Source organism: Esox lucius, chromosome 23 (assembly GCF_011004845.1).
Source record: "Esox lucius isolate fEsoLuc1 chromosome 23, fEsoLuc1.pri, whole genome shotgun sequence".
Lineage (NCBI taxonomy): Eukaryota > Metazoa > Chordata > Actinopteri > Esociformes > Esocidae > Esox > Esox lucius.
In genome coordinates, this window is record NC_047591.1 from 19,014,477 (window position 1) to 19,037,144 (window position 22,668).

Genomic DNA, 22,668 nt, shown 5'->3' on the forward strand with positions numbered 1-22,668 from the left:
AGCAGCAGCCTCATTAGTGTAACTTCAGATAGAAATCCACGGCCGCAGCACAACTCTGTAAGCTACTTGGTAATTGAGGATATTTTTCTAGGAGGTGTTTTCAGCCATAGTCCCTGACGTTTTAAGAGTACAAAAAGGGTTGTTAATTTATTTTCTTGACCCTGTGTATAAATGAAGGTTAAAGAAAAAAGATGTTTACATCTTTTTCATTGCTGCTCTTTAGTCCCCAGTGTTCCCATGAAAATACAGACACACACATGGTGAAAATGAAGTCCTAGAGTGGTCCATCAAGCCAAGCTGCTGCCTCCAGTACATAGTTTTGCGGCATGCCCACATCTATTTGCGCAGAAACCCGATCTTTGCACACTGCCTTTGTCCAGTGAAGCAGAGAAATGTGATACAAAAAAAAAAAGTGATGCTGTTGGAAAATAGTATTTAGTAAATGCTCTTTAGACACGCTGTGGCAGGTTGGAATGAATCCCAGCCGCGGTGTTACGGTCGCCATGTCTTCCAGGTACCTGGAGCTGGAAAGCAGTGGCCCGCGGAGCGAGATCCGCCTCCACTACCGCACCAGGGCCCAGCGGGCGCACACGGAGGTGTTCCCCTACTCCCTGGCAGACGACCGCTGGCACAAGCTGTCCGTCACCGTCAGCTCCGCCCACGTGATTCTGTATGTCGACTGCAACAGGTGAGAGAGGGCGTGGCCGTCGGACGGAGAGGTTTGGAGCGAGAGAATAAAGGGGGAGGAGGGAGACAAGAAGGTAGGGAGGGGGAGAGAGAGGTTGAGAGCGAGAGGAAGGCAGGGCGGGCAACAGAGGGATGAAGAGAGGAAGAAGAAGATGGAAAAAAAAAAGGAATGAGAGAAAGATAGGAGAGTCAGGAAGAAAGGAAGAGTGGAAAGCAGAGGGAGGAAGTTAGGGAGGGTGGGACAGAACGATGAGAGTGGAGAGGAAGGAATTTCTAGTGTTCAGACAGACAGACAGACTGAGATCTTCAGAGAAGGTAGGAAGGCCTGGCGAGACTGGTGGGGGAGAGAGTACCTTTGGTGAAACCGTGCGTAAGGAGACTTAAGTGTAGGCGCGGTTTTGTGCCACCAGAGCGCTATAACACCCAAATCCGCTAATTAACCAAGTCATTCAGATCGTGATGATCTATTGAAGCAGATGTTATAGTGGAAGGCCGAAGGACAGATGGGAGAGAGGAGCTGGAACCATTCAACTAGTGCTTACAGGTTTACAGCTGGTGTTTGTAGAGAATCCTGAAACATCTTAAGTCAGTCGATATTGACTTGTTTTCTCAGTTGTGATGCAATATGCACATTGCAATTGTTTCATTGGCCTACTTGGGACATTTGGAAAAGAAAATATTATGCTGTGTCGAAAGTAAATATAATAATTGTACATGACTCTAGAACAATTCCCACCTTTTCCCACCCATTCAAAGTGGCCAGTTATTTCTGAGACACATAATCTGATAAGGATTTGCTTATACAAACTTTAGTTCTCAAAAAGGAGATTAAAAGGTCGGTTAAAATTTCATAATTTCCGCCTGACAAATTCTTTACAATAATAATGTTGTATTAAAAAATTTACCACAGTCCTCAGGAAATGGGTTAGTGAGCAATAGCTCTGTGTGTGCCTACAGGTGAATGCTGTGAATAACATGTTATAATCCTGTGCAGGGTCTATGAGAGGGTGATTGAGCCTCTGTACCTGGAGCTCCCCGCTGAGACCACTGTCTGGCTTGGACAGAGGAACAAGGCCCATGGGTACTTCAAGGTACGGCGTGATGCGTAAAGTCCTGTGGAGATGCTACGCTAACCGCTAACCTGCCATACAATTTAATGTGTGGGTGTGCACATTTGTGCCGTCTCATCTGCGCTGGTGCGAGTTGTCAGAGCCGAGCCTCAGCTTCACATTCACTTGTTGTTAGACGTCAGTTCTGGCCCAGTGGGCATGCCGTCCCGTGACACCGGACTGGTTTAGATGGCCGCTTCTATAACGGTCTGATCAGTTTCTACTGAGTTTAACTGTCAGCTGATGTCAAACTCAGCCTCCCTCTGTCTCCCGATCTCTCTGTCTGTTGAGTATTTTGGTCCGTCTCATGCTTTCCTGGTCTCTTTCAAAACCCTCTTCTCTTCTTCTTTCTCTTTCTCTCTTTACACCCCCCCCCCTTTCCCTCTGCAGGGCATAATGCAGGATGTTCAGCTGGTTGTCATGCCCCAGGGCTACATCTCACAGTGTCCAGACCTCAATCGCAGTAAGAGAAAAGTTCCACCTTAACAGTCGACATTTCATTATTTAACCGCCGTGTACTTCGTCCCGCTCCGTTCACACTCGGTGGGTTTTCCCTTCAGCCTGCCCCACCTGCAATGATTTTCATGGACTGGTCCAGAAGATCATGGAGCTACAGGATGTGCTGGCCAAGACCTCCGGCAAGGTAACGTGAACATCACAAAACGGGTGTATCTCAATAGTTGACTCCCTTTGACTCTTTGCCTCTGATGATCGGAAGGGACAGGAGAGAAATTATTGAGATACACCCGGAGTTGTCTCTCTCATTGGTCGACGTGGTTGATGTTCACTGTACTTGCACTGTGCTGTAGGATTGGTGGAGACGTGGTGAGGTCATCAGGTACCGTCACAGGGAGTTTGTCAAGTCGTACACACAGACAGTCAGTTAGGAGGCACTCTCATAATGTGTGTCTTTGTTTTGGTGTGTGTGTGTGTGTGCGTGCAGCTTTCGCGTGCGGAGGAGAAGATGAGCGGGCTGGATGGATGTTACTGTGAGAAGACCTGCAGTATGAATGGTGTCCTGTACAGGGAGGACGAGGGATGGACAGATGGGTGTAGAAACTGCTCCTGCTATGTACGTCTAGAACCCATACCCATACCCACACACACACACACACACACACTGCTCCTGTTGTGTAAGTCTAGAACATACATACACACACACTGCCTTTGCTGTGTACAGGTTTCAGGGGAGATTTCACGTCAAAGTTATCTGGCCTTGAAGGGACAGTTTACCTCATATTCAGATTTATCTGGGGTTAAAGGGTAAAGTTCACCTCATCTCCAGAGTTAACTGGGTTTGAAGGGACAGTTGACCTCATTTCCAGAGTTATCTGGGGTTAAAAGGATGTTAACAGTCGGTCATATATTAAATGATGCCTCCTTCTCACTTATCTGAGAGCAGACTCTGTGTATTTGTCTAAATCCATGTATGATTACTGAACGATTGATATGGTTGCTATTCATATGAACTGTCCCTTTAAGGCTTCTGCATGGTGTGTGATTACTGGTTCAGTGTTACCGGGGACACTCCTATAGGATGAACAGGGTCCTGCTCCTCTAAGCCAGCTGGAATGAAAAACCATCATATGTGATTCTGAAAATCAATAGTGCAATCAAATCTATGTATTTATCTTGATCCCAGAGATCATGACAGACTTTACCGTGTCAAACCTCCCCTGATTCAGTCCATTGTAGAAGGGCCAGAGGTCCTGAAGGAATATTAGGTGTGGCTCAATCTTCCCACTGAGATCAATAGAGTTGTAACGTTTTTTTCCCTCTCTCTTCAGAATGGCACCGTCCAGTGTGAAACCATCTCGTGCCCCCCCCCTCAGTGCCCCCCTGATTCGGCTCCTGACTATGTGCCGGGCGCGTGCTGTAAAGAGTGTCAGCGTGGGTACAGCCCCTGCTCCTCCCCTGGTCTTCGCACAACTGCACAATACCGCCATCTCCCTTTCTGGCCCTCCCCCTCTCTCTCTTTCACTTTTCTGTTTCACACTGATAGCTTTTCTCTTCCCTTCATCACAATGTGCTCCGCAGCTTCCAGGCGTGACCATGCTATCCCTCTTAATTGTAACCTTTTACCCTCTTACTCGTCTTTTTCAACACACACTCACACACACACAGTGTGAGGCACACAATCAAGTCCTCGCCTTGACAACTGACCACATCTCTACGTTGCTAGGATACACAGCTTGTACACAACAGCCGATGCCTTCACATATACATGAATTATTCAAGGCCAGTCTACAGAGTTATTGCTGCCATCGGGAGCAAACTCCCATACAGTATTACAAACAGAGCGAGAGTTTGAATAATTGCAAAGGACGTGTTTAACGTGCGACCCTGCTCCCAAAGTTCCAAAAGTTCTAGAAATGCGTGAAATGTGTGTGTCCCCGCAGCGGTTTGTCTATTCAGAGGGAGAGTGTATGTGGAAGGAGACGTGAAGAGTGTGAGGGATTCAGCTGGAAACTGCATACTGTTTGAGTGTCGGGTAAGTCCAACACACAGCGACACCCCTGGGTTTAGAATGACCCTCTATTCCCAGGTTTCATATGTTACACCTGTCCTGTTGTCTAAAGCTGAGGCTACAACAGAGGAGACGGATGATTTCACGTCTGTCATGTTCTCTAAAACTGAGGTTATGACAGAGTAGACGGATGATTTCATGTCCGTCATGTTCTCTAAAACTGGGTCCACGGCAGAGGAGACGGATGAGTTCACGTCTGTCATGTTGTCTAAAGCTGAGGTTATAACAGAATAGATGGATGATTTCATGTCCGTCATGTTCTCTAAAACTGGGTCCACGGGAGAGGAGACGGATGAGTTCACGTCTGTCATGTTGTCTAAAGCTGAGGTTATAACAGAATAGATGGATGATTTCATGTCCGTCATGTTCTCTAAAACTGGGTCCACGGCAGAGGAGACGGATGAGTTCACGTCTGTCATGTTGTCTTAAGCTGAGGCTACAACAGAGTAGACGGATGATTTCATGTCTATCACATTTTCTAAAGCTGAGCTTTTTAACAGAGTAGACGGATGAGTTCATGCCTGTCATGTTCTCTAAAACTGGGTCCACAGCAGAGGAGACTGATTACATGTCTATCATGTCTCATGTCCTGGTGTACAGGAGCGCAGCATGAGGAGGATAGAGGAGACGGATGAGTTCACGTCTGTCATGTTGTCTATAGCTGAGGTTATAACAGAGTAGACGGATGATTACATGTCTATCATGTCTCATGTCCTGGTGTACAGGAGCGCACCATGCGGAGGGTTGAGAACACCCCCTGTCCTGAACTGACCTGCCCTGAGTCGGAGCAGATTGCGCTCACTGACCAGTGCTGCAAGATCTGCCGAGGTAGGTGTGGCGCGTACACACACACGCAGTCCTTTATTACTGACCTAATGGGGACGCAAAAACAAACATTTCATGTTCCCTAACCGTAACCTAAAACTAACCTTAACTTAAACCCTAACCTTAACCTACCCGCACACACACATTCTCACGTACCCATTGTCTGGGAGACGCTCCCTGTGATGGATGAGGGATAAATGTGGGTCGCTCCTCCTCTCTCGGCGTCTCTTAGACAAGAGCTGATGTGTGTTTAGATGATGCATCGTCTCTAGGCTGGCTGGTAATGAGGCTTCTTTTACCTGAACTGTGTCCCAAACGTTAGACCCTGTCCCTGTGTAGTGCACTAATTAAGACCCAAGACCCAAGGTCCAAGTAAAACACTGTGAAGGGAATAGGGCGCGATTAGGGACCCAAGCCGTGCACTCATTACCTACATAAACAATATACATTGGTGACACAGCCATGCATCTCTCTGACAGCCTCACCCTATTTTTGTACTGCAATTTTCACTCCACCAGCCTGGAAAACACCTTACTGCTCCACGGGTGTTGTCCAAACTCTCATCCTATTCCCTAGTTAGGGCATTACTTTGTTTACCATGGTGCTCATCGCGCACACACACACCCCTTTATCCTTCAACGAGGCCTATCTATCATTTATAAATCTATGGCCACTGGCTGGTCTGGAACAAGCTCTGTCAGTAGAGCAGTCGTTGACAAATATAAAATGTGTACAAAGGGAAACGTGCGTCCAAGCACGCCTGGTCCTGTGCTGTCTCACAGAGCTCTGAAGGGGAATTATTTCCTGTGGAATGACCAGTAGATTCCATTAGCTGCAGATACAGTTGAGAGTCAGGAGGTAGCATCTCAACTCAGTCTCACTTGGTTTTCTCTTGTATATAATGAATATATAAGAGATGAAGTGGGGAGAACTTTTGATATATATTTCGCAGGTTTTCCTACTTACAAAGAATGTAGAGGTCTGTAATTTTTTATCATAGGTACACTTCAACTGTGAGAGATGGAATCTAAAACAAAAATCCTGAAAATTACCTTGTATGATTTTTAAATAATGAATTAGCATTTTATTGCATGACATAAGTATTTGATCACCTACCAACCAGTAAGAATTCCCGCTCTCACAGACCTGTTAGTTTTTCTTTAAGAAGCCCTCCTGTTCTCCACTCATTACCTGTATTAACTGCACCTGTTTGAACTCGTTACCTGTATAAAAGACACCTCTCCACACACTCAATCAAACAGACTCCAACCTCTCCACAATGGCTAAGACCAGAGAGCTAAACTCTACTCGCCGTGGTCTAAACACCATCCCAACCGTGAAGCATGGAGGTGGAAACATCATTCTTTGAGGATGCTTTTCTGCAAAGGGGACAGGACGACTGCACTGTATTGAGGGGAGGATGGATGGGACCATGTATCGCAAGATCTTGGCCAACAACCTCCTTCCCTCAGTAAGAGCATTGAAGATGGGTCGTGATTGGGTCTTCCAGCATGACAACGACACGAAACACACAGCCAGGGCAACTAAGGAGTGGCTCCGTAAGAAGCATCTCAAGGTCCTGGAGTGGCCTAGCCAGTCTCCTGACCTGAACCCAATAGAAAATCTTTGGAGGGAGCTGAAAGTCTGTATTGCCCAGCAACTGCCCCGAAACCTGAAGGATCTGGAGAAGGTCTGTATGGATGAGTGGGCCAAAATCCCTGCTGCAGTGTGTGCAAACCTGGTCAAGTACTACAGGAAACGTATGATCTCTGTAATTGCAAAGGTGTCTGTACCAAATATTAAGTTCTGCTTTTCTGATGTATCAGATACTTATGTCATGCAATAAAATGCAAATTAATTACTTAAAAATCATACAATGTGAATTTCTATATACAGTTGAAGAGTACCTATGATAAATATTACAGACTTCTACATGCTTTGTAAGTGGGAAAACCCGCAAAATCGGCAGTGTATCAAATACTTGTTCTCCCCACTGTATAACGTATAGGCCCCATTTTTCCCCAGTATTTTTTTCTTATCTAGCTGTGGCGCTGTGATCATTGGCCTCGGGACTGGCTGGCAAAATTGTCACTATCAGTCGATACTTTGAACATGTTTACTTCGGAAATGTCATACCTGTGCTAGTTCGTCCCGGACGGTCCTTCAGGGGGAGGCTACAATTCAGAGTTTTTATCAAAACTTTTATTGAAGGCAAGCACCAGCTTGCATTCCTCTAGTGCTTAACCTGTGCATTTCGATCGATCAAGAGAACGCTTTGTGACTGGATTTGATGAATACGTACTTGGAGTCGTGGCAGTCTTGAAGTATTATGTTGGCTGAGATTACATTGAGGGGAAAGGTGTATTTTCAATAAATGTGATATAGTATGACATTTTTCTCTCTTTGTATTCCTGCTCTGCGTTTTTTTTGTCCTTCTCTCATTTTGTCCTCTCTTTTTGGTGTCTTCCCTACGCCTTCTTTCTCGTTCTCCTCCTTCTTTCTCTCGCTCATCTGTTCATCCCCCTCTGTCTCTCTCCACTTCTGCCTCACTCTCTCTCTCTCTCTCTCTCTCTCTCTCTCACTCTCTCACTCTCTCTCTCTCTCACCATTTCCGCCTATCCCAGGTCATGATTTCTGCGCTGAGGGCCACAGTCTCAGCTGCATGGAGAACTCAGAGTGTGTGAACTTGGAGGCCGGGTCGTGCTGTCGCTGTAAAGATGGCTACCGAGCCCTGAGGGATGACAGCGCGTACTGCCAAGGTACGAGACACCTACTGTGGCATCACTTAGCCTAAGCTCATCCACTGAGCCCCGGCGGTAGCCCATCAACCGTTTAGTGGATCCTTTACAGCTATTGTCTGGGCCTTCATAGACATAATTGTTTTTGAGGTTGAGCTTAATTTGTGTAATTAAGTCGAAGGATGACGAGGATGACCGTTACAACTGGATAAGTCCGCCGGTATTATAATTCAGCTCTTCTAATTCCACCCCCCCCCCCTCCACCCCCCATGTATTAATGGCTTCTAGGAGAGCTTTCATTACCCGAAGCAGCTTTAGCCATGAATCACCTGTTCTCTCTCCGCAAGCCCGCTCAGTTCATCAAACACGACCTGCGGTCTTAGGACCTGGTGGGTTAAAAATACCCATGGTGCTGTGTGGCCGGGATCATTTACCACAGCGGACAGTCTCTCTGGTCACTCCTGCTGTGACCGCGTGTCTTTCTCCCGCCGTGGGCTGGTAAAAACCCACTGCCGCACACGGCAGAGCCCAGGTCTGTTGAACAGGCCAGACGCACGCTGTCTACGACCAACCACCCACTGCTGCTAATGAGAACAGTCTGTCGGGTGATTAGTCATATTTGTCTGAGTGTGTGTGTGCATAATTAAAGATGCTATCAGCAGTCATATCGTTAATTACCTGCGTCTGTAACCCGGGGCCTCTGTGACACCGCCTGGTCTCTCTCAGTGGTCACCAGGGGTAACGGACCGTGATGTTGTCTGAGGATGGAGGCAAGAGGTTTTGGCATCAGTCACTTTTTGGTTTTTCTGTCTTTCGGTGTGTGCAGTGATTGCAGTATAATCTGTTCTGTCACTCTTTGGGAAGCCACCATTTTATTTGCAAGAAAGAGAGAGAATGCATAGAAAGGACCGTACCGGCAAAAGCTAATTACTTTAGTTTTCAGTTGAAGTGCGGACCTCGCAGCTTAATTGTTCTCGCTGGAGTGTTGATTGCACTGCATGGGGATTTGTTTTTGTATTCTGCTCAATCCAAATTATACGCGGCTGGTAACATGGGCACTACTTAACGTCCTCGTGACTGATGTGAAATGTGAAAGTTGTTCAGCCGGGAGAGTGTTGTTATTAAAGCTGGGAGCTTTAATAACGGATGAGGTTATTTAAGGACCTTCCAGGGTGCCGGGAGTAGCAGGTTAAGTCGCTTTTTAAATCTTTGATTAAAGACTGTGCAATTCACGGAGAGAGGGGACCATGGAGAGAGGGAGACAGAGAGGACAGCAAAGATAGCAAGACTGGGAAAGGAATGGGAAATAAAACAGAGAACATGAGAAAGAGTGGGGGTTTATTGTTATTTTGAAGAGTACAGTTGCACAGGTGTGTAATACTCCGAGATCATGTGACATGCTAAGAAATATGAGGCTTCAGAGAGAGCCCGTAGATGGCTGAAGCCTCGGAGAGAGCCCGGAGATGGCTGAAGCCTCGGAGAGAGCCCGGAGATGGCTGAAGCCTCGGAGAGAGCCCGGAGATGGCTGAAGCCTTGGAGAGAGCCCGGAGATGGCTGAAGCCTCGGAGAGAGCCCGGAGATGGCTGAAGCCTCGGAGAGAGCCCGGAGATGGCTGAAGCCTCGGAGAGAGCCCGGAGATGGCTGAAGCCTCGGAGAGAGCCCGGAGATGGCTGAAGCCTCGGAGAGAGCCCGGAGATGGCTGAAGCCTTGGAGAGAGCCCGGAGATGTCTTGATTGTTTGCGGTGCATGTAGTCTTCTCCTTTAATGTCATGCATTTTACTTAATCCATGAACTTAGAGTGACAAAGTCCTGTCAATACTGATCATTTACTCTCTAAAATAGACAGATGTCCTGAAACACAAGTAACTTACTGTACTTCTGACCTAAATTGACCTTTTCCTCACACCTTATAGCAGATTTCCTGTTGTCTTTGCTGGGACAACCTAGAAGCAACAGACATGACCACTGGATTTCCGATAGCCTGTTGGGTTCATCTTTCTCACTGTAAACCCTGGATCAGGGAGACAGACGCCAAAAATGGGAGAAGAAATTGAGAGAGAAAATAAATAAATGATACCAAACCAGTGAGTTCGTTGGTGGCCCGTCTGAATAGAAACACCTGACATGAAAGGACGGATTATGCTCTTCTGAAGACTACCCTTCGTCTGAGGAAGAGCTGGAGTTAGAGGAAAAGAAAGAGGGCGGATACAGGGAGGGTAGCTGTCCCGGAGACGAGATCCATCGATCTGCTTCCAGTGACAGATACTCAGCCTGATGTACCAGCCGTCCTCCATCCTCCACTCTCTATCCTCCAGCCTCCATCCTCCAGCCAGCATGCTGGATGAAACAGCCCCTCCTACAGAGAACTGAGAGAGGTTTCATTAGTTGTATTTTTGGAGGGAAAAAAACAGAAACTTTAGAGTGACTTTCTCCGCTGTAGTTAGTCATAGCATGACCGCATCATTGTTGGCTAGCTGTAACTTGTGTAGTGTTTGTGTGGGCGTGCCTTCACTTGTAATGTGTGTGTACTGGTAGACCTACACAACATGTTTGCTGAACACACCTGGTTACAGATGAGGTCCAAGCTCTGGTTAACATCCTGCATTACAGTAGCCGATGGCAGGTCATAGTGACTCAGGGTCTTACAGGTGTGATTAAAACAGAAGGTCAATTCTTAAAATTCATGTAGAAACTGCTTTTTCGTGAAGCTAGCAGCAGAATGGTAAATGAGCGGTGAGGACTTTTCCCCTGGCCAGAAAAACATGCTGTACGTTATTGTGTGTTACGCGTTTAAGATTTCTTATCACGCCGCAATGCTCCAATGACCTCGCGGCTGTGGCCTTTAGATGTGTGGACAATATCATAGACAGAGGTGGACGTTCTTCTGGGGTTCTGCAGTCTGTCTGGTTGGCTGTAAGTGTAAGGTATGTGTCCGTTTGTTTTTAGGAGCTCAGAACTGGAGGCTTAACAAAGCTAACACTGCTGCATTTTCTGCTTCGCAACTTTAAATGACCACTCCCGGGAAATGCATTATTTATTTCATTTTTATTTACTTTAAGGAAAGTGCACCATATGGCAGATAAACACATTTTTTTTTACAAATTACATATTTTATTTTCCTCAACAATGAGCAGTGATAAGTCATCCCCTATCCTCCCTCTAGAAAGTGCAATTACAAATTAAACAGAAAGTGGAATGAAAACAGATGTGGAAAGAACATGAGAGAGAGAGAGAGAGAGAGAGAGAGGGGAGTGAGACAGAGAAAGAGAGAAACATTGAGAGGGGGCTTCCATCTGTACTGTTGCTTCTCTCGGTGTGCAGCTCTGTGAGCAGCTCTGTGTGCAGCTCTGTGTGCAGCTCTTTGTAAAGCTCTGTTTACAGCTCTTTGTAAAGTTCTTTTGTAAAGCTCCGTGTAAAGCTCTGTGTAAAGCTCTGTGTACAGCTCCGTGTACATCTCGGTGTGCAGCTCTGTGTAAAGCTCTGTGTACAGCTCTGTGTACAGCTCTGTGTACATCTCGGTGTGCAGCTCTGTGTAAATCTCTGTGTACAGCTCTGTGTACAGCTCGGTGTAAAGCTCTGTTCCCACATTCATCACAAGCAACTGAGGAATTAATCTATTTAAATGGATGTGTCTGTACCCTGGTATATGAGGAGCTTTTGAACTGTTGTGTCCTTGACGTATCTGCTGTTAACCAGAATGAGTAAAAAGGCTGTTGCTCTGCTTTTTTTAAATAACCTGGCAGTATGTCAGTACAGGCTTTGAAACCCCAGAGAGGCTGTCTTGGCACTTTCTCCTCCTGAAAATTTTCTTTTCAAATGTATTCAAAACGGGATCATACTTCACTGTTTCAAAATTCTTAACTCGGCATCACAAAAAGTACCTGAAACATGATCTTACGCAAGGATCTTGCCCAAGGAATGAGTGAGTTTATCACAGTCTTACAGAAACCTCTTGCTGTAACATACTGTTTAAATACGGCAGAATGCTTACTGCTGTTGAAAGAAATCCATTGATTTATTTAGCACTGTGCAGAATAAAGGGCATCAATCTGGGTTAATCCATCATCATGTTTAAACCGGGCTCCTGTAATGTTATTGGTACAGTAGATGATGGCAGGCATCGATTTCGCTGTCCATTTACAGTGCTGCGGTGTGCATCTTGTAGCGACAGCTTGATCATGAAACCCAAACAGATAATGGAGATTGAATATCCCATTCCATTATGGGCTACAAGCTGCTTGAATACTTAGCACTGTTTGTGTGTGTGTGTGTGTGTGTGTGTGTTTGTGTGTGTGTGTTTTTTTGTTTGTGTGCTTGTGTGCCTGCCCTTGAGCTTCCATGCATACTGGGACCTTTTGAGATATTGGGGTCCTTGATATGTAAATTGTATTTGTGGATATAAATTAAGCGTTTAGAATGTGCCTGCACGTGTGTGTTTGTGTGTGCACCCACAAATTTTCACGTCTGCTTTTGTGTGCGTTTGTGGGCAGCTCTGTAAAATGTGATGTATGATATATATACGTAGCAAGGCCAGTGGCACTTCGGGATTGGCTGTCATTCCTCTCTCAAAATTGCCTGTGTTCTATAACAGAGCAGCGGTTAACTGTGACCTCCCTCCGAGATTCTTTATTTAAACTCCTTTCTGGTGACCTGGATTACTTGCTGGTTCACAGGGGTGAATTGGATAGGATTAGTTCACGTTGTGACTTCAGAACAGCGTGGGTTTAATATTCCAGCTGACGAAGAACCACTGTACACTTTAATAATACAGAAATAATTTAAATAATATCAATAATTTCAAGAGGAAGTGAGAGGAAAGGAAAGACATAAAAGAGATGAAAAGAGGAAGGAAAGGTGTAGAACGAGAGCTTGTGAAGGCATCTGTGGAAGGCTGATCAAGTAAAGGGCGAGTGCTTTACTGGGTCAGACAAAGAAAGGAAGACAGAGAAACAGAGGAGAGATTAATAGAACAATAAGAGACCCATGTTTGGAAACAAAGAAAATATTTGAAAAACCCATGTTTAGAGAATCACAAATCAGATGTCTCTTTAATAGAAAATAGGTTTGTCTGTGAACTTTAAGCATGCACATTGGATAGGGCACTCAACTTGTACTTCAATTCCTCAGGTGACTGATTATTGGTTAAAAGAAATTAAAAATTGAGCTGCAATATTAGATTTCAGTGTAGCCTAATGGTTATCATCTAATATTTATCATCATTTGTTGTCATGATATGTTTGAGGAGATTCTTGTCAAATAGAACCCTGAGAGTTTTCTTTAAAGGGGCCATCTCTAACAGTGGGTGTGTACAGTACTGTGTTCCTCAGGGCAGTCGCCTCGGGCCATTTCTCTTTTCCTTACAAATGGTTTGTCACTTTTCTTACAAGCCGACATGACTATGTATTCTGATGATTCCACCCATATATATGTCAACACCCACAAACGCTGATGTTTTATGTGGAACCCAGGAAGAGTAGCTGCCGCAGTTCTTTTGAATGAATCTACAACTGTGTCTTCATCGAACCCGTCAATTCTGGTTGGGTGAGAAATAATTTATTAGTGACGTCTCTTTATCAGAGTGTTGCTAAAATGCAATCTCGTTTTTTACAGCTTTGGGCAAGCATACAGCAGAGCACAGCGGGATTTGATTATCAGTTAATTGTAGAAAACGTTGTGAACAATGCAGCTTAGGAGTGTCTGAGGAAAACCAGTCAGCTGCTCTAATAACGGAGGAATAGATCGCCGCGGCCCCACCCTCTTTGGAAAACCAGCACCCTGCTCACACGTTCCTTTAACGCTTGCTACTGTACGTTGGGTCGCCATTGCCCTGACCAGCTACCCAGTCTGATTAACTTCATGCAAAGTGGGGGGGGGGGGGGGGGACTGGGGGGGGGGGGTTTGTCTGTCTTCTTGACCTTTAAGTTAACAGTATGTTTTAACAGTGTGTTTGACCCTTGGCTTGGCAGATATTGACGAGTGTGCTGAGGGGAAGCACTACTGCAGGGAAAACACTGTGTGCGCCAACACCCCTGGTTCCTTCCTGTGTATCTGCCGTACGGGATACATCCGGATCGATGACTACTCCTGCACAGGTGAGACGCTCACACCGAGGACCCTGCTTTCTGGCCTTAGGCCATTCACATTTCCTTTACAGTATAACTGATGCCCGCTTATTTCAAACTGAATGATAATGCGCAGAATCTATATCTTTAAACACACACACTAAATACAACCCCGTTTCCAAAAAAATTGGGATGCTGCATAAAATTAAAACAGAATGCAATGATGTGCAAATCATTTCATCCCTATTTTTAATTGAAAATAGTACAAAAACAACATATCAAACGTTGGGGACTGGGGCATGTTATTATTTGTTGGAAAAATATATGCCCATTTTGTTTTAGACGGAAGTAATACGTTTCAAAAAAGTTGGGACAGGGGCATGTTTATTACTGGGTTGCATCTCCTCTTCTTTTAACAACCCTCCGTAAATATTTGGGAACTGAGGAGGATTGCTATAGTTTTGAAAATGTTTTTCCATTCTTGCTTGATATAGGATTTCAGCTGCTCAACAGTTCGTGGTCTCCTTTGTTGTATTTTTCATTTCATAATGCACCAAATGTTTTCAATGGGTGACAGGTCTGTACTGCAGGCAGGCCAGTTTAGCACCCGGACTCTTTTACTACAGAGACATGCTGTTGTAATTTATGCGGAATGTGGTTTGTCATTGTCTTGCTGAATTTAGGAAGGCATTCACTGAAAAAGACGTTGTCTGGAAGGCAGTATATGTTTCTCAAAAACCTGTATATATTGTTCAGCATAAATGGTGCCTTCACAGATGTGCAACATTACAGGAGCCCATGTGCGCTAAAGCACCCCCATACCATCACGGATGCTGGCTTTTGAACTGTGCACTAATTACAAGCCCAGAGGACGTGACGTCCATGATTACCAAAAGTAATTTCCCATGTGACTTCACATTGACTTGTCAGACCACAGGACAGTTTACCACTGCTTAAATGAGCCCAGAGAACGTGGTGGCTTGTTTATACCTTGTTTCTTCTTTGCATGGTGGAGTTTTATCTAGCATTTGTGGATGCAGCGACATACTGTGTTCACAGACAATGGTTTTCTGAAGTGTTCCTGAACTCATGCAGTAATTTAAAATAATTAAAATAAACTAACCTCAGAAAACTGAGTAAAGATTTAGTGATGGGAATTGAGGAGTATTATAGATGGAAGATTGAAGAAGGATTGAAAAACGAGGAAAAAAGTGAGGGAAACATAACTAGTTAGAAGGGGAGCGACAAGAGAGGGAGAAAGACATGAATGATGTCTCAGTGGAGTCGATGCAGCAGATTTGCTGTAGATGTGTAATTAAAAAAAGATAATATCTCTAATGCTAACTAATTTCACTCTGGAAGCAGATGGCGTGTACTTCAGTCACAGCCTCTATCTGTTCTGTTCTTCCGGAAACCGATGAAGCTTATGGTACAGAACGACTTTATTACTAATCGTGACTTAATTACAAACTCATGCAGAGGCGCCAACAAGCAAGACGAGGCAAAAAGTTTTTTCAAATCGTGTGGACAGAATGTTTTTCTCATTCTCACTAAACCTAATGTTCTTATTTGGATATAACACATTCCGTATAATTTGGTTCAGTTGTTGCTGTGGGAAGTTTTCGGTGTGTGGGATGTTAAATATGCCCACGTGTAACTCTGGAAATAGCATTGCTTCCATGAGCTGTTTAGCGTGCTGTTATGTAATGAATGCTAACAAAACATGTCACTTTTATTCTCAGTGGATTTTGTTTCAAACAGCAATGTTTTTTTAGAGGCTTTAAAGAGGCTTTACTGGACTTTACAGAGGCTTTATTATACTTTACAGAGACTTTATTAGACTTTATCGAGGCTTTATTAGACTTCAGAGAGGCTTTGTTAGGCTTTACATGCTGTAGGCTTTCTTATGCTTTACAAAGGATTTATTACACTTTATAGAGGTTGTATAGGGATTTACAGAGGCTTGTGGCTGTTTCTCATGGTACAGTGATTTACACATGAGACTTTTGTCTGGAGTAGATACAGGCCATCCGGAAGCCTTTTGCTGATCTCAGATCATTTTCCATGTAAAATGGTCAAGTTCTTTGACTATCGTTTTCAGGTTTGCCATATGTAGTCTGAAGAGTTGGCACAATTTTGAACTAGGCTACAGAGAAGTTGGCCAAAGCACATAGCTTCCTGATCTGGGAACAGGCCACCTTCGCTCCTCTCCTTTTTTTCTTTTTTCACATAGCGAAATGATAAACAGCAGTGTTTTAATGTGAGAACTTATCTTTGCTTGTAATTAAGACAGCCAAAGTTGTAGGGGCTGGTAGATTACATTGTCCAAGAACCGTGAAAACATTAGCATTGAAATTATTTATTTGTGTTATCACGGCTCACCCAAGATGATTAATATTTTATCTCAGCCAGAGCCGCTATGCTTGGCCAAGATTAATTCATCCAGTGTTTTCAGCAGTGACAGAACACCAGTTTGCATATGGCTTTTGTTTAAGACCTGCCCTTATGTTATGTATGGACTTACTGATGATCTTGATCCATATTATGAAACATCTAAAATTTTAATTATGTAGTTTTTTCCTGAAATTTTCATTACAAATGTTGACATAGTATGTAGTTACTAGTTTGCAAATGAATTGCATTTGCATACAAATAAGTGAGACATGACACTCATATGTAACTTAGAAATATAGTGATTTAATCATACTGTATGATAATATAGATTGAATAGATTAGCTTATGCCTTCCATATCTTAATTATCTCTGGTAACCTCAAAGCTGGAGTCTTTAATTGTGACTGTGATGTTGTTTTGCCTTATTACAGCAACAGCAAATAATTACAAACAACCAGGGATGCCAGCATTTGTTATTTATGCTTTAAATTTGGCTGATTATTTCAGACAGGTTGTGCCTTTGTCTGAAGAGGTGTCCAATATGTTCCAGGATTTAATAAATTGTTTATTAATTAATTATGATTAATTTTATGTCTTGTGTCCTATTATTTTACACATTATTTTTCTCTGTAGCAGTATTGATTAGGTGTAATACCCTATTTACTACATTCATATCCAGGTATTATATAATGTACAATTACAGAAAGAGAATATGTATTTACTATCATATAATTCTTACCTTTTCCATTCATTATCAGACTATTAATTTTGAGTCTTTTGTTATTAACATATATAGATGGCAAACATTGTATTCATTGCTGGGGTACACAGATGTGACAAAACATTGGTAGAAACATTGGTCGATTGTGTTTTATGAAAATCGGCTATCAGTATTGGCCAAGAATGTTATTTTCAGTGCATATCTACAAACAGCCAATACTATTTTACCCACTGACCTCACTGCACTCCTTATGAAATAGTGGTTGCTCGTAATTGGCTGTGGACTAATTTGGCTGGGACGTGGCAGATTTAAAGTTTTAACAGAAATACTTGACATCACCTAGTACCTGGGGTTCCATGACTTTGCCAATTGGGTTTAGTCACTCAATGAAGTAGTGTACCCTAACTAAAGCAATAAAACGTGGCAAATAATCTATTACCTCAAATGTCTATCTGGCTAATTAATGTCTCCTCAGACCACCAAATTTAGAAAGTAACTGAAAACGGGCGATCAAACGAGAAAAATGGCTAAGTCATGTATTGCTTACGTCTACCAATAACAATCTTGCATTGTTACTGCATTAAAACAAAGGTTTGTTACTCGCCATAATATGATGCAACAAAGATTTCTCAAAATTCAGAATAGACAACATCTAGGTTCTGTTGATAAATACTAGCATGGTAGCCTTCTTCTAGATGTATTGCATTGCTGGCTTTAGCTTTGCTAACCAATGGCCAGCTTGAGTGAGCATTATTTTTGAGTCTATTTTCTTTCCAGGTCGACAAGCACTTGTTAGCATTGCTTCCCTCTGTCATCAATCCTTTGTTACTGCTACTTGTTTGATGCAAATGTCCTCTTCGTGAGGGCCTTTTGCTTAATTTCTAGACCATTCGTAGTCACCATGAGGTGGCAGGTCTGAGTTATGGCTTAGATTGGGACATTGCTGTTTTGAGGTGTAAAACGTGGCAGTTCGGGGACCGGTGTAATGGCTCGGACTAGGACATGGCTGTTCGGAGGTGTAAAACATAGGTCTGGGACCAATGTTATAATAGCGAGTGGTTAACAGGTGTAATTCCAGAGGGTAATTGGTGTCATTCCCACTGTCACGGCTGGCTGGCTGTCATCATGGTAGATAGGAACGCTGCCACAACCCTGCCTTGTGTGTCAAGCACACACGCATGCCTGCACACACCCCCACACACACATCCATGCATACACACACATACACACACACATATACACGCCCACACACACATACAGTACACACACACACACCTGCACACACACCTACACGCACATCCTTAATTTATTTTGAAATGTTATCTGCAGCTGTAGCAGGAAGATGAGTGACTTTATGCAACAAGCAGGTATATAAAATCATTGAACTGCAGTCAGCTTACAATATCTTTCAAGACATACGTACAGTAATGCAGATGGCTTTCTCAGGTGCGTATACAGATGGCTTTATCAGGTGCATATACAGATGGCTTTATCAGGTGCGTATACTTTGTCAGCCAGTCAGGTTTTTCCATTAATATTACACATTTTCAGTCTGCTGTAGCCTGGCTCTGAATGTAATTCAGTGTTATCTCTAGAGTAACTCAGTTATGTAAAGCCATTTCTGTCATCTTAGTTTTACGAGGGATGTTCCCTAGTGTCTCTGATTCACATTAGTTCTAATATAAATCTGCTCGTTTTTTATTATCAACTAAATATTGTTTCATCTTTATTGAGGGATAATGCATTTTTCACATATGCTGTCTTCTCTGCCTTTTTCTGTCTTTCTCCTACTCAATACTGTCTTTCTCTTACTGTTACCATCTCTCATTTCTCTATTTCTCCTCTCTCTTTCTATCTCTCTCTTTCTATCTCTGCCTTTCTCAACCCCCATCATTCTTTTTCAAAGGCAACATTGCAACAGGAGACTTTCACATTCAATAGGAAACTTACACATTCAATAGGAAACTTACACATTCAATAGGAGACGTACACATTCAATAGGAGACGTACACATTCAATAGGAGACTTACACATTCAATAGGAGACTTACACATTCAATAGGAGACGTACACATTCAATAGGAGACGTACACATTCAATAGGAGACGTACACATTCAATAGGAGACGTACACATTCAATAGGAGACGTACACATTCAATAGGAGACGTACACATTCAGTAGGAGACGTACACATTCAGTAGGAGACGTACACATTCAATAGGAGACGTACACATTCAATAGGAGACGTACACATTCAATAGGAGACGTACACATTCAGTAGGAGACGTACACATTCAATAGCAGTGATCATCCACTTTTCTCACAAGCATTTTGTTACTCACCTGGTTGCCTGAGGTACATTTTCAGTCTGTTCATGTAATTTCCGTTAAGCGTCTTAGTCATTAGCCTGGCAAAGCTAACTCATCCTACAAGCTTACACTGAATGCAGCAGTGTTAAATCTAGGCTTGCGGGATCAGGTGGTTTTACGTGCCTACTCAGATATCTGGGAATCACAACATGTTTTCAGAACATTAAATTGAGCCGAACAGGATTTTCTACTTTTCCCGTCTCTTTTTTCAAATCTGGGCCATTTTAAAGGATTTGAAGATTGTACAAAGCCACTGTCAGACACACACACACACACGTACACACACAGGCACACACGCACGTGTGCGTGCGCGCACACACACACACTCGCACACATGTTCAGTGTTTTACGTTAAAGTAATCCTTGTATTTGTGTCTCCACCTAGACCACGATGAGTGCATGATGGGTATTCACAGCTGTGACCAGAATGCAATCTGTTTCAACACGGTGGAGGGCCACAGCTGTTCATGTAAACCAGGCTACGCAGGCAACGGAACCTTCTGCACAGGTGAGACACACACACACACACACACACACGCGCGCGCTCACGGCAAACACAAACAAACACAGCTTATCCACATGACACAAACGTCTCGGTAGAGACTGACCCATCTCCCGTCCCTTCCCTCCACCAGCTCTGTGTGAGGGTTGGTGCCAGAACGGGGGATCCTGCGTGAACCCAGACACCTGCGTCTGTCAACAGGGCTTCACCGGGAAGAGATGTGAGACCGGTAAGAACTGTACCTCCGCACAGAGCGCGACCACGGAGGGAACCGTGTCGAGTGGCGTTCGGGCTATATTGTGCCTTGGAGGGGGAGGGGCTGAGAGAGCTGCAGGGTGTGCACGCTCACACACCCTGCAGCTCTCCGCGTGACTTCTGCCAGGTGTGTCTGCCATATTTAGGAGCCCTTTAGAGTGATGCCATAAACACTCACCAGCATCCTTGTGTGAGTGAGAGAACAGAGGAAAGGGAGAAGAGGATAGGGGAGGGAGGGAGGAGAGGGGAGGGAGGGAGGAGAGGGGAGAGGGGAGAGAGCCGTGTTGTAACAATTTTGAGTCCCGGACACAGACTTGAGCCGCGATTTTAACTTGAACTCTACCACTGGGGGCGTTGTTTCACCGGTGTCTATGGTCATTCCACTGTATTCGAATGGATGAATAGGATGATTTTGAGTTCATGTGAACTCGGGGATTCAGACTTCAGACAGAGACTCATGACTCGGCTCGTGACTTGACAATTGGTGGCCTAGGAGTCGAATCAGATTCAGCATTTGGGACTCGAGCTCAGGGTACTTTGGGTTGGACTCAGAATCAAGGTTTTGTGACTCGACTACATCTCCAGGAGAGAAGACCGGGAGGAGAGGGAGGGGAGACTGGAAGACAAGGAGGCGAGAGAGGAGGGGTGACATGAAGACAGGGGGTGGTAGGGACTGTGTGCATTGAGGGGTGGTTGTGGAGCCCTGGTCTGTTACTGTAGAAGGATGTGTGAGCAGATTGTGTGTGAGTGTGTGTGTGTGTGTGTGACTCATTAATTTGATGGTTTATTCTTAGAGAGGATAAGGACTGCCAATGAATCTGAAACATTCTTGGATGCTGCAGTAAGATCTCACCGTCCCATTTTGGTTTTTGACGTTTGTCCAGGAAAAGCGAAAGCGCATAAGTGAAGGTGAAGATAGAAAACGGCCCACACACTGTGATTGGTTGTTAGGGTTAGGTATGATTGTTATGGTTTGGTTTGTAGGTTAAGGTTGGGATTCATGTTAAGTGTTATGGTTACAGGGAGGGTTGTGTTTCTACATGTGTTCAAACTCTCAGACTTTGGATTCATTGCCGCTAACCCATGATTTAGTCACAAGGAAGGTGGCACCCTCATGTCCATCCCTCCCCATGTTGCAAAGGTTTGATGAATTCTGTTGTTATTGGTAGACGCAAGCAATGCGTGACTGAGCCTTGTTTCTAGTCTCGCGTATCTTCTCTATTGTAGTGAACAGTGTTCTGACGAAAAGGACAATTCAAAGATGCATCCTCAAATTAATGTCTCTAGAAAACAGCTGGAAAAAATGCTAAGATTGTGGACGTTGAGTTTGATGTGACTGCGCTAGCAAGGAAGGAGAAACGTTGAGTTTGATGTGACTGCGCTAGCAAGGAAGGAAAAACTTTGAGTTTGATCTGACTGCGCCAGCAAGGAAGGAGAAACGTTGAGTTTGATGTGACTGCACTAGCAAGGAAGGAGAAACGTTGAGTTTGATGTGACTGCGCTAGCAAGGAAGGAGAAACGTTGAGTTTGATGTGACTGCGCCAGCAAGGAAGGAGAAACGTTGAGTTTGATGTGACTGCGCCAGCAAGGAAGGAGAAACGTTGAGTTTGATGTGACTGCGCTAGCAAGGAAGGAGAAACGTTGAGTTTGATGTGACTGCGCAAGCAAGGAAGGAGAAACGTTGAGTTTGATGTGACTGCGCTAGCAAGGAAGGAGAAACGTTGAGTTTGATGTGACTGCGCTAGCAAGGAAGGAGAAACGTTGCCAGCATTGCGAGTAAAGAACTGGACCCTGAATCTTCCATAGCTGGATGATGTTGGGTGTAGAAATCACAAGCGGCTTTAGAGGCTGGTAAATTGTGATTCTTTTTATTTATTTAAAATCAAACCTTGTTTGAACCAGTAAATATATGCATTTTGTTTTCCAATGTACCTGTCAAAAATAGGTCTGATAGGTAGAGCTGGATAAACGCTTCTGTTCTGTTCTTGGAAAAACATACTCTCTGATGCGTCGTCTTTGTGTGTGTGTGCATGCGTGTGTGTGTGGGCTGTCAAGTGTTGTTTCCTCTGTTTTGTTTGGGAAAATGTAAAATGATCTCTATCTTTGTGTTTCTGTAAACGAAGTGTCACTGCAGTCATGAGAGAGAAAGAAAGAGGGATAAGGATAGACAGAGGGAGGAATGAAAAGGACAGAAACAGACAAAATAGAGTTTGAAAGAGAGAGAGAGAGACACACAGAGAGACACACAGAGAGAGTGATCAGAGAGAGTGATCAGAGAGAGTGATCAGAGAGAGTGATCATAGAAAACATAACAGAAGAGAGAGACCGAGATGAGGAGAGGAACTGTTTGATCAAAAAGACAGAAACTAACAAGAAAGATTGAGTGTTTATTCCATTGCAACCTCTTATTCTCAGCATCGTCGAAGGGTTTTGGTTATTAAACACTATCGTGTGTGAATGTGTATGTGTTTCACTTTGCA

The 22,668-nt window shown here is 44.1% G+C and overlaps 1 protein-coding gene across 4 annotated transcripts in view; it reads left to right on the forward strand.

Moving 5' to 3' along the window:
* nell2b (neural EGFL like 2b) overlaps positions 1-22,668 on the forward strand; it is a 48,984-nt gene that overhangs the window by 10,868 nt on the left and 15,448 nt on the right. For all 4 annotated transcript variants that reach the window (XR_002195950.3, XM_010887446.5, XM_010887447.5 and 1 more), the window contains exons 4-15: positions 515-688; positions 1,682-1,778; positions 2,187-2,259; positions 2,357-2,439; positions 2,740-2,868; positions 3,584-3,686; positions 4,196-4,287; positions 5,049-5,151; positions 7,773-7,907; positions 13,853-13,978; positions 19,817-19,939; positions 20,067-20,162. Coding sequence is in view for 3 of the 4 variants with exons in the window: in XM_010887446.5 (XP_010885748.1) it covers positions 515-688; positions 1,682-1,778; positions 2,187-2,259; positions 2,357-2,439; positions 2,740-2,868; positions 3,584-3,686; positions 4,196-4,287; positions 5,049-5,151; positions 7,773-7,907; positions 13,853-13,978; positions 19,817-19,939; positions 20,067-20,162 (1,334 nt within the window). In the remaining variant the exon portion in view is untranslated. The remainder of the gene's footprint in view (positions 1-514; positions 689-1,681; positions 1,779-2,186; positions 2,260-2,356; positions 2,440-2,739; positions 2,869-3,583; positions 3,687-4,195; positions 4,288-5,048; positions 5,152-7,772; positions 7,908-13,852; positions 13,979-19,816; positions 19,940-20,066; positions 20,163-22,668) is intronic.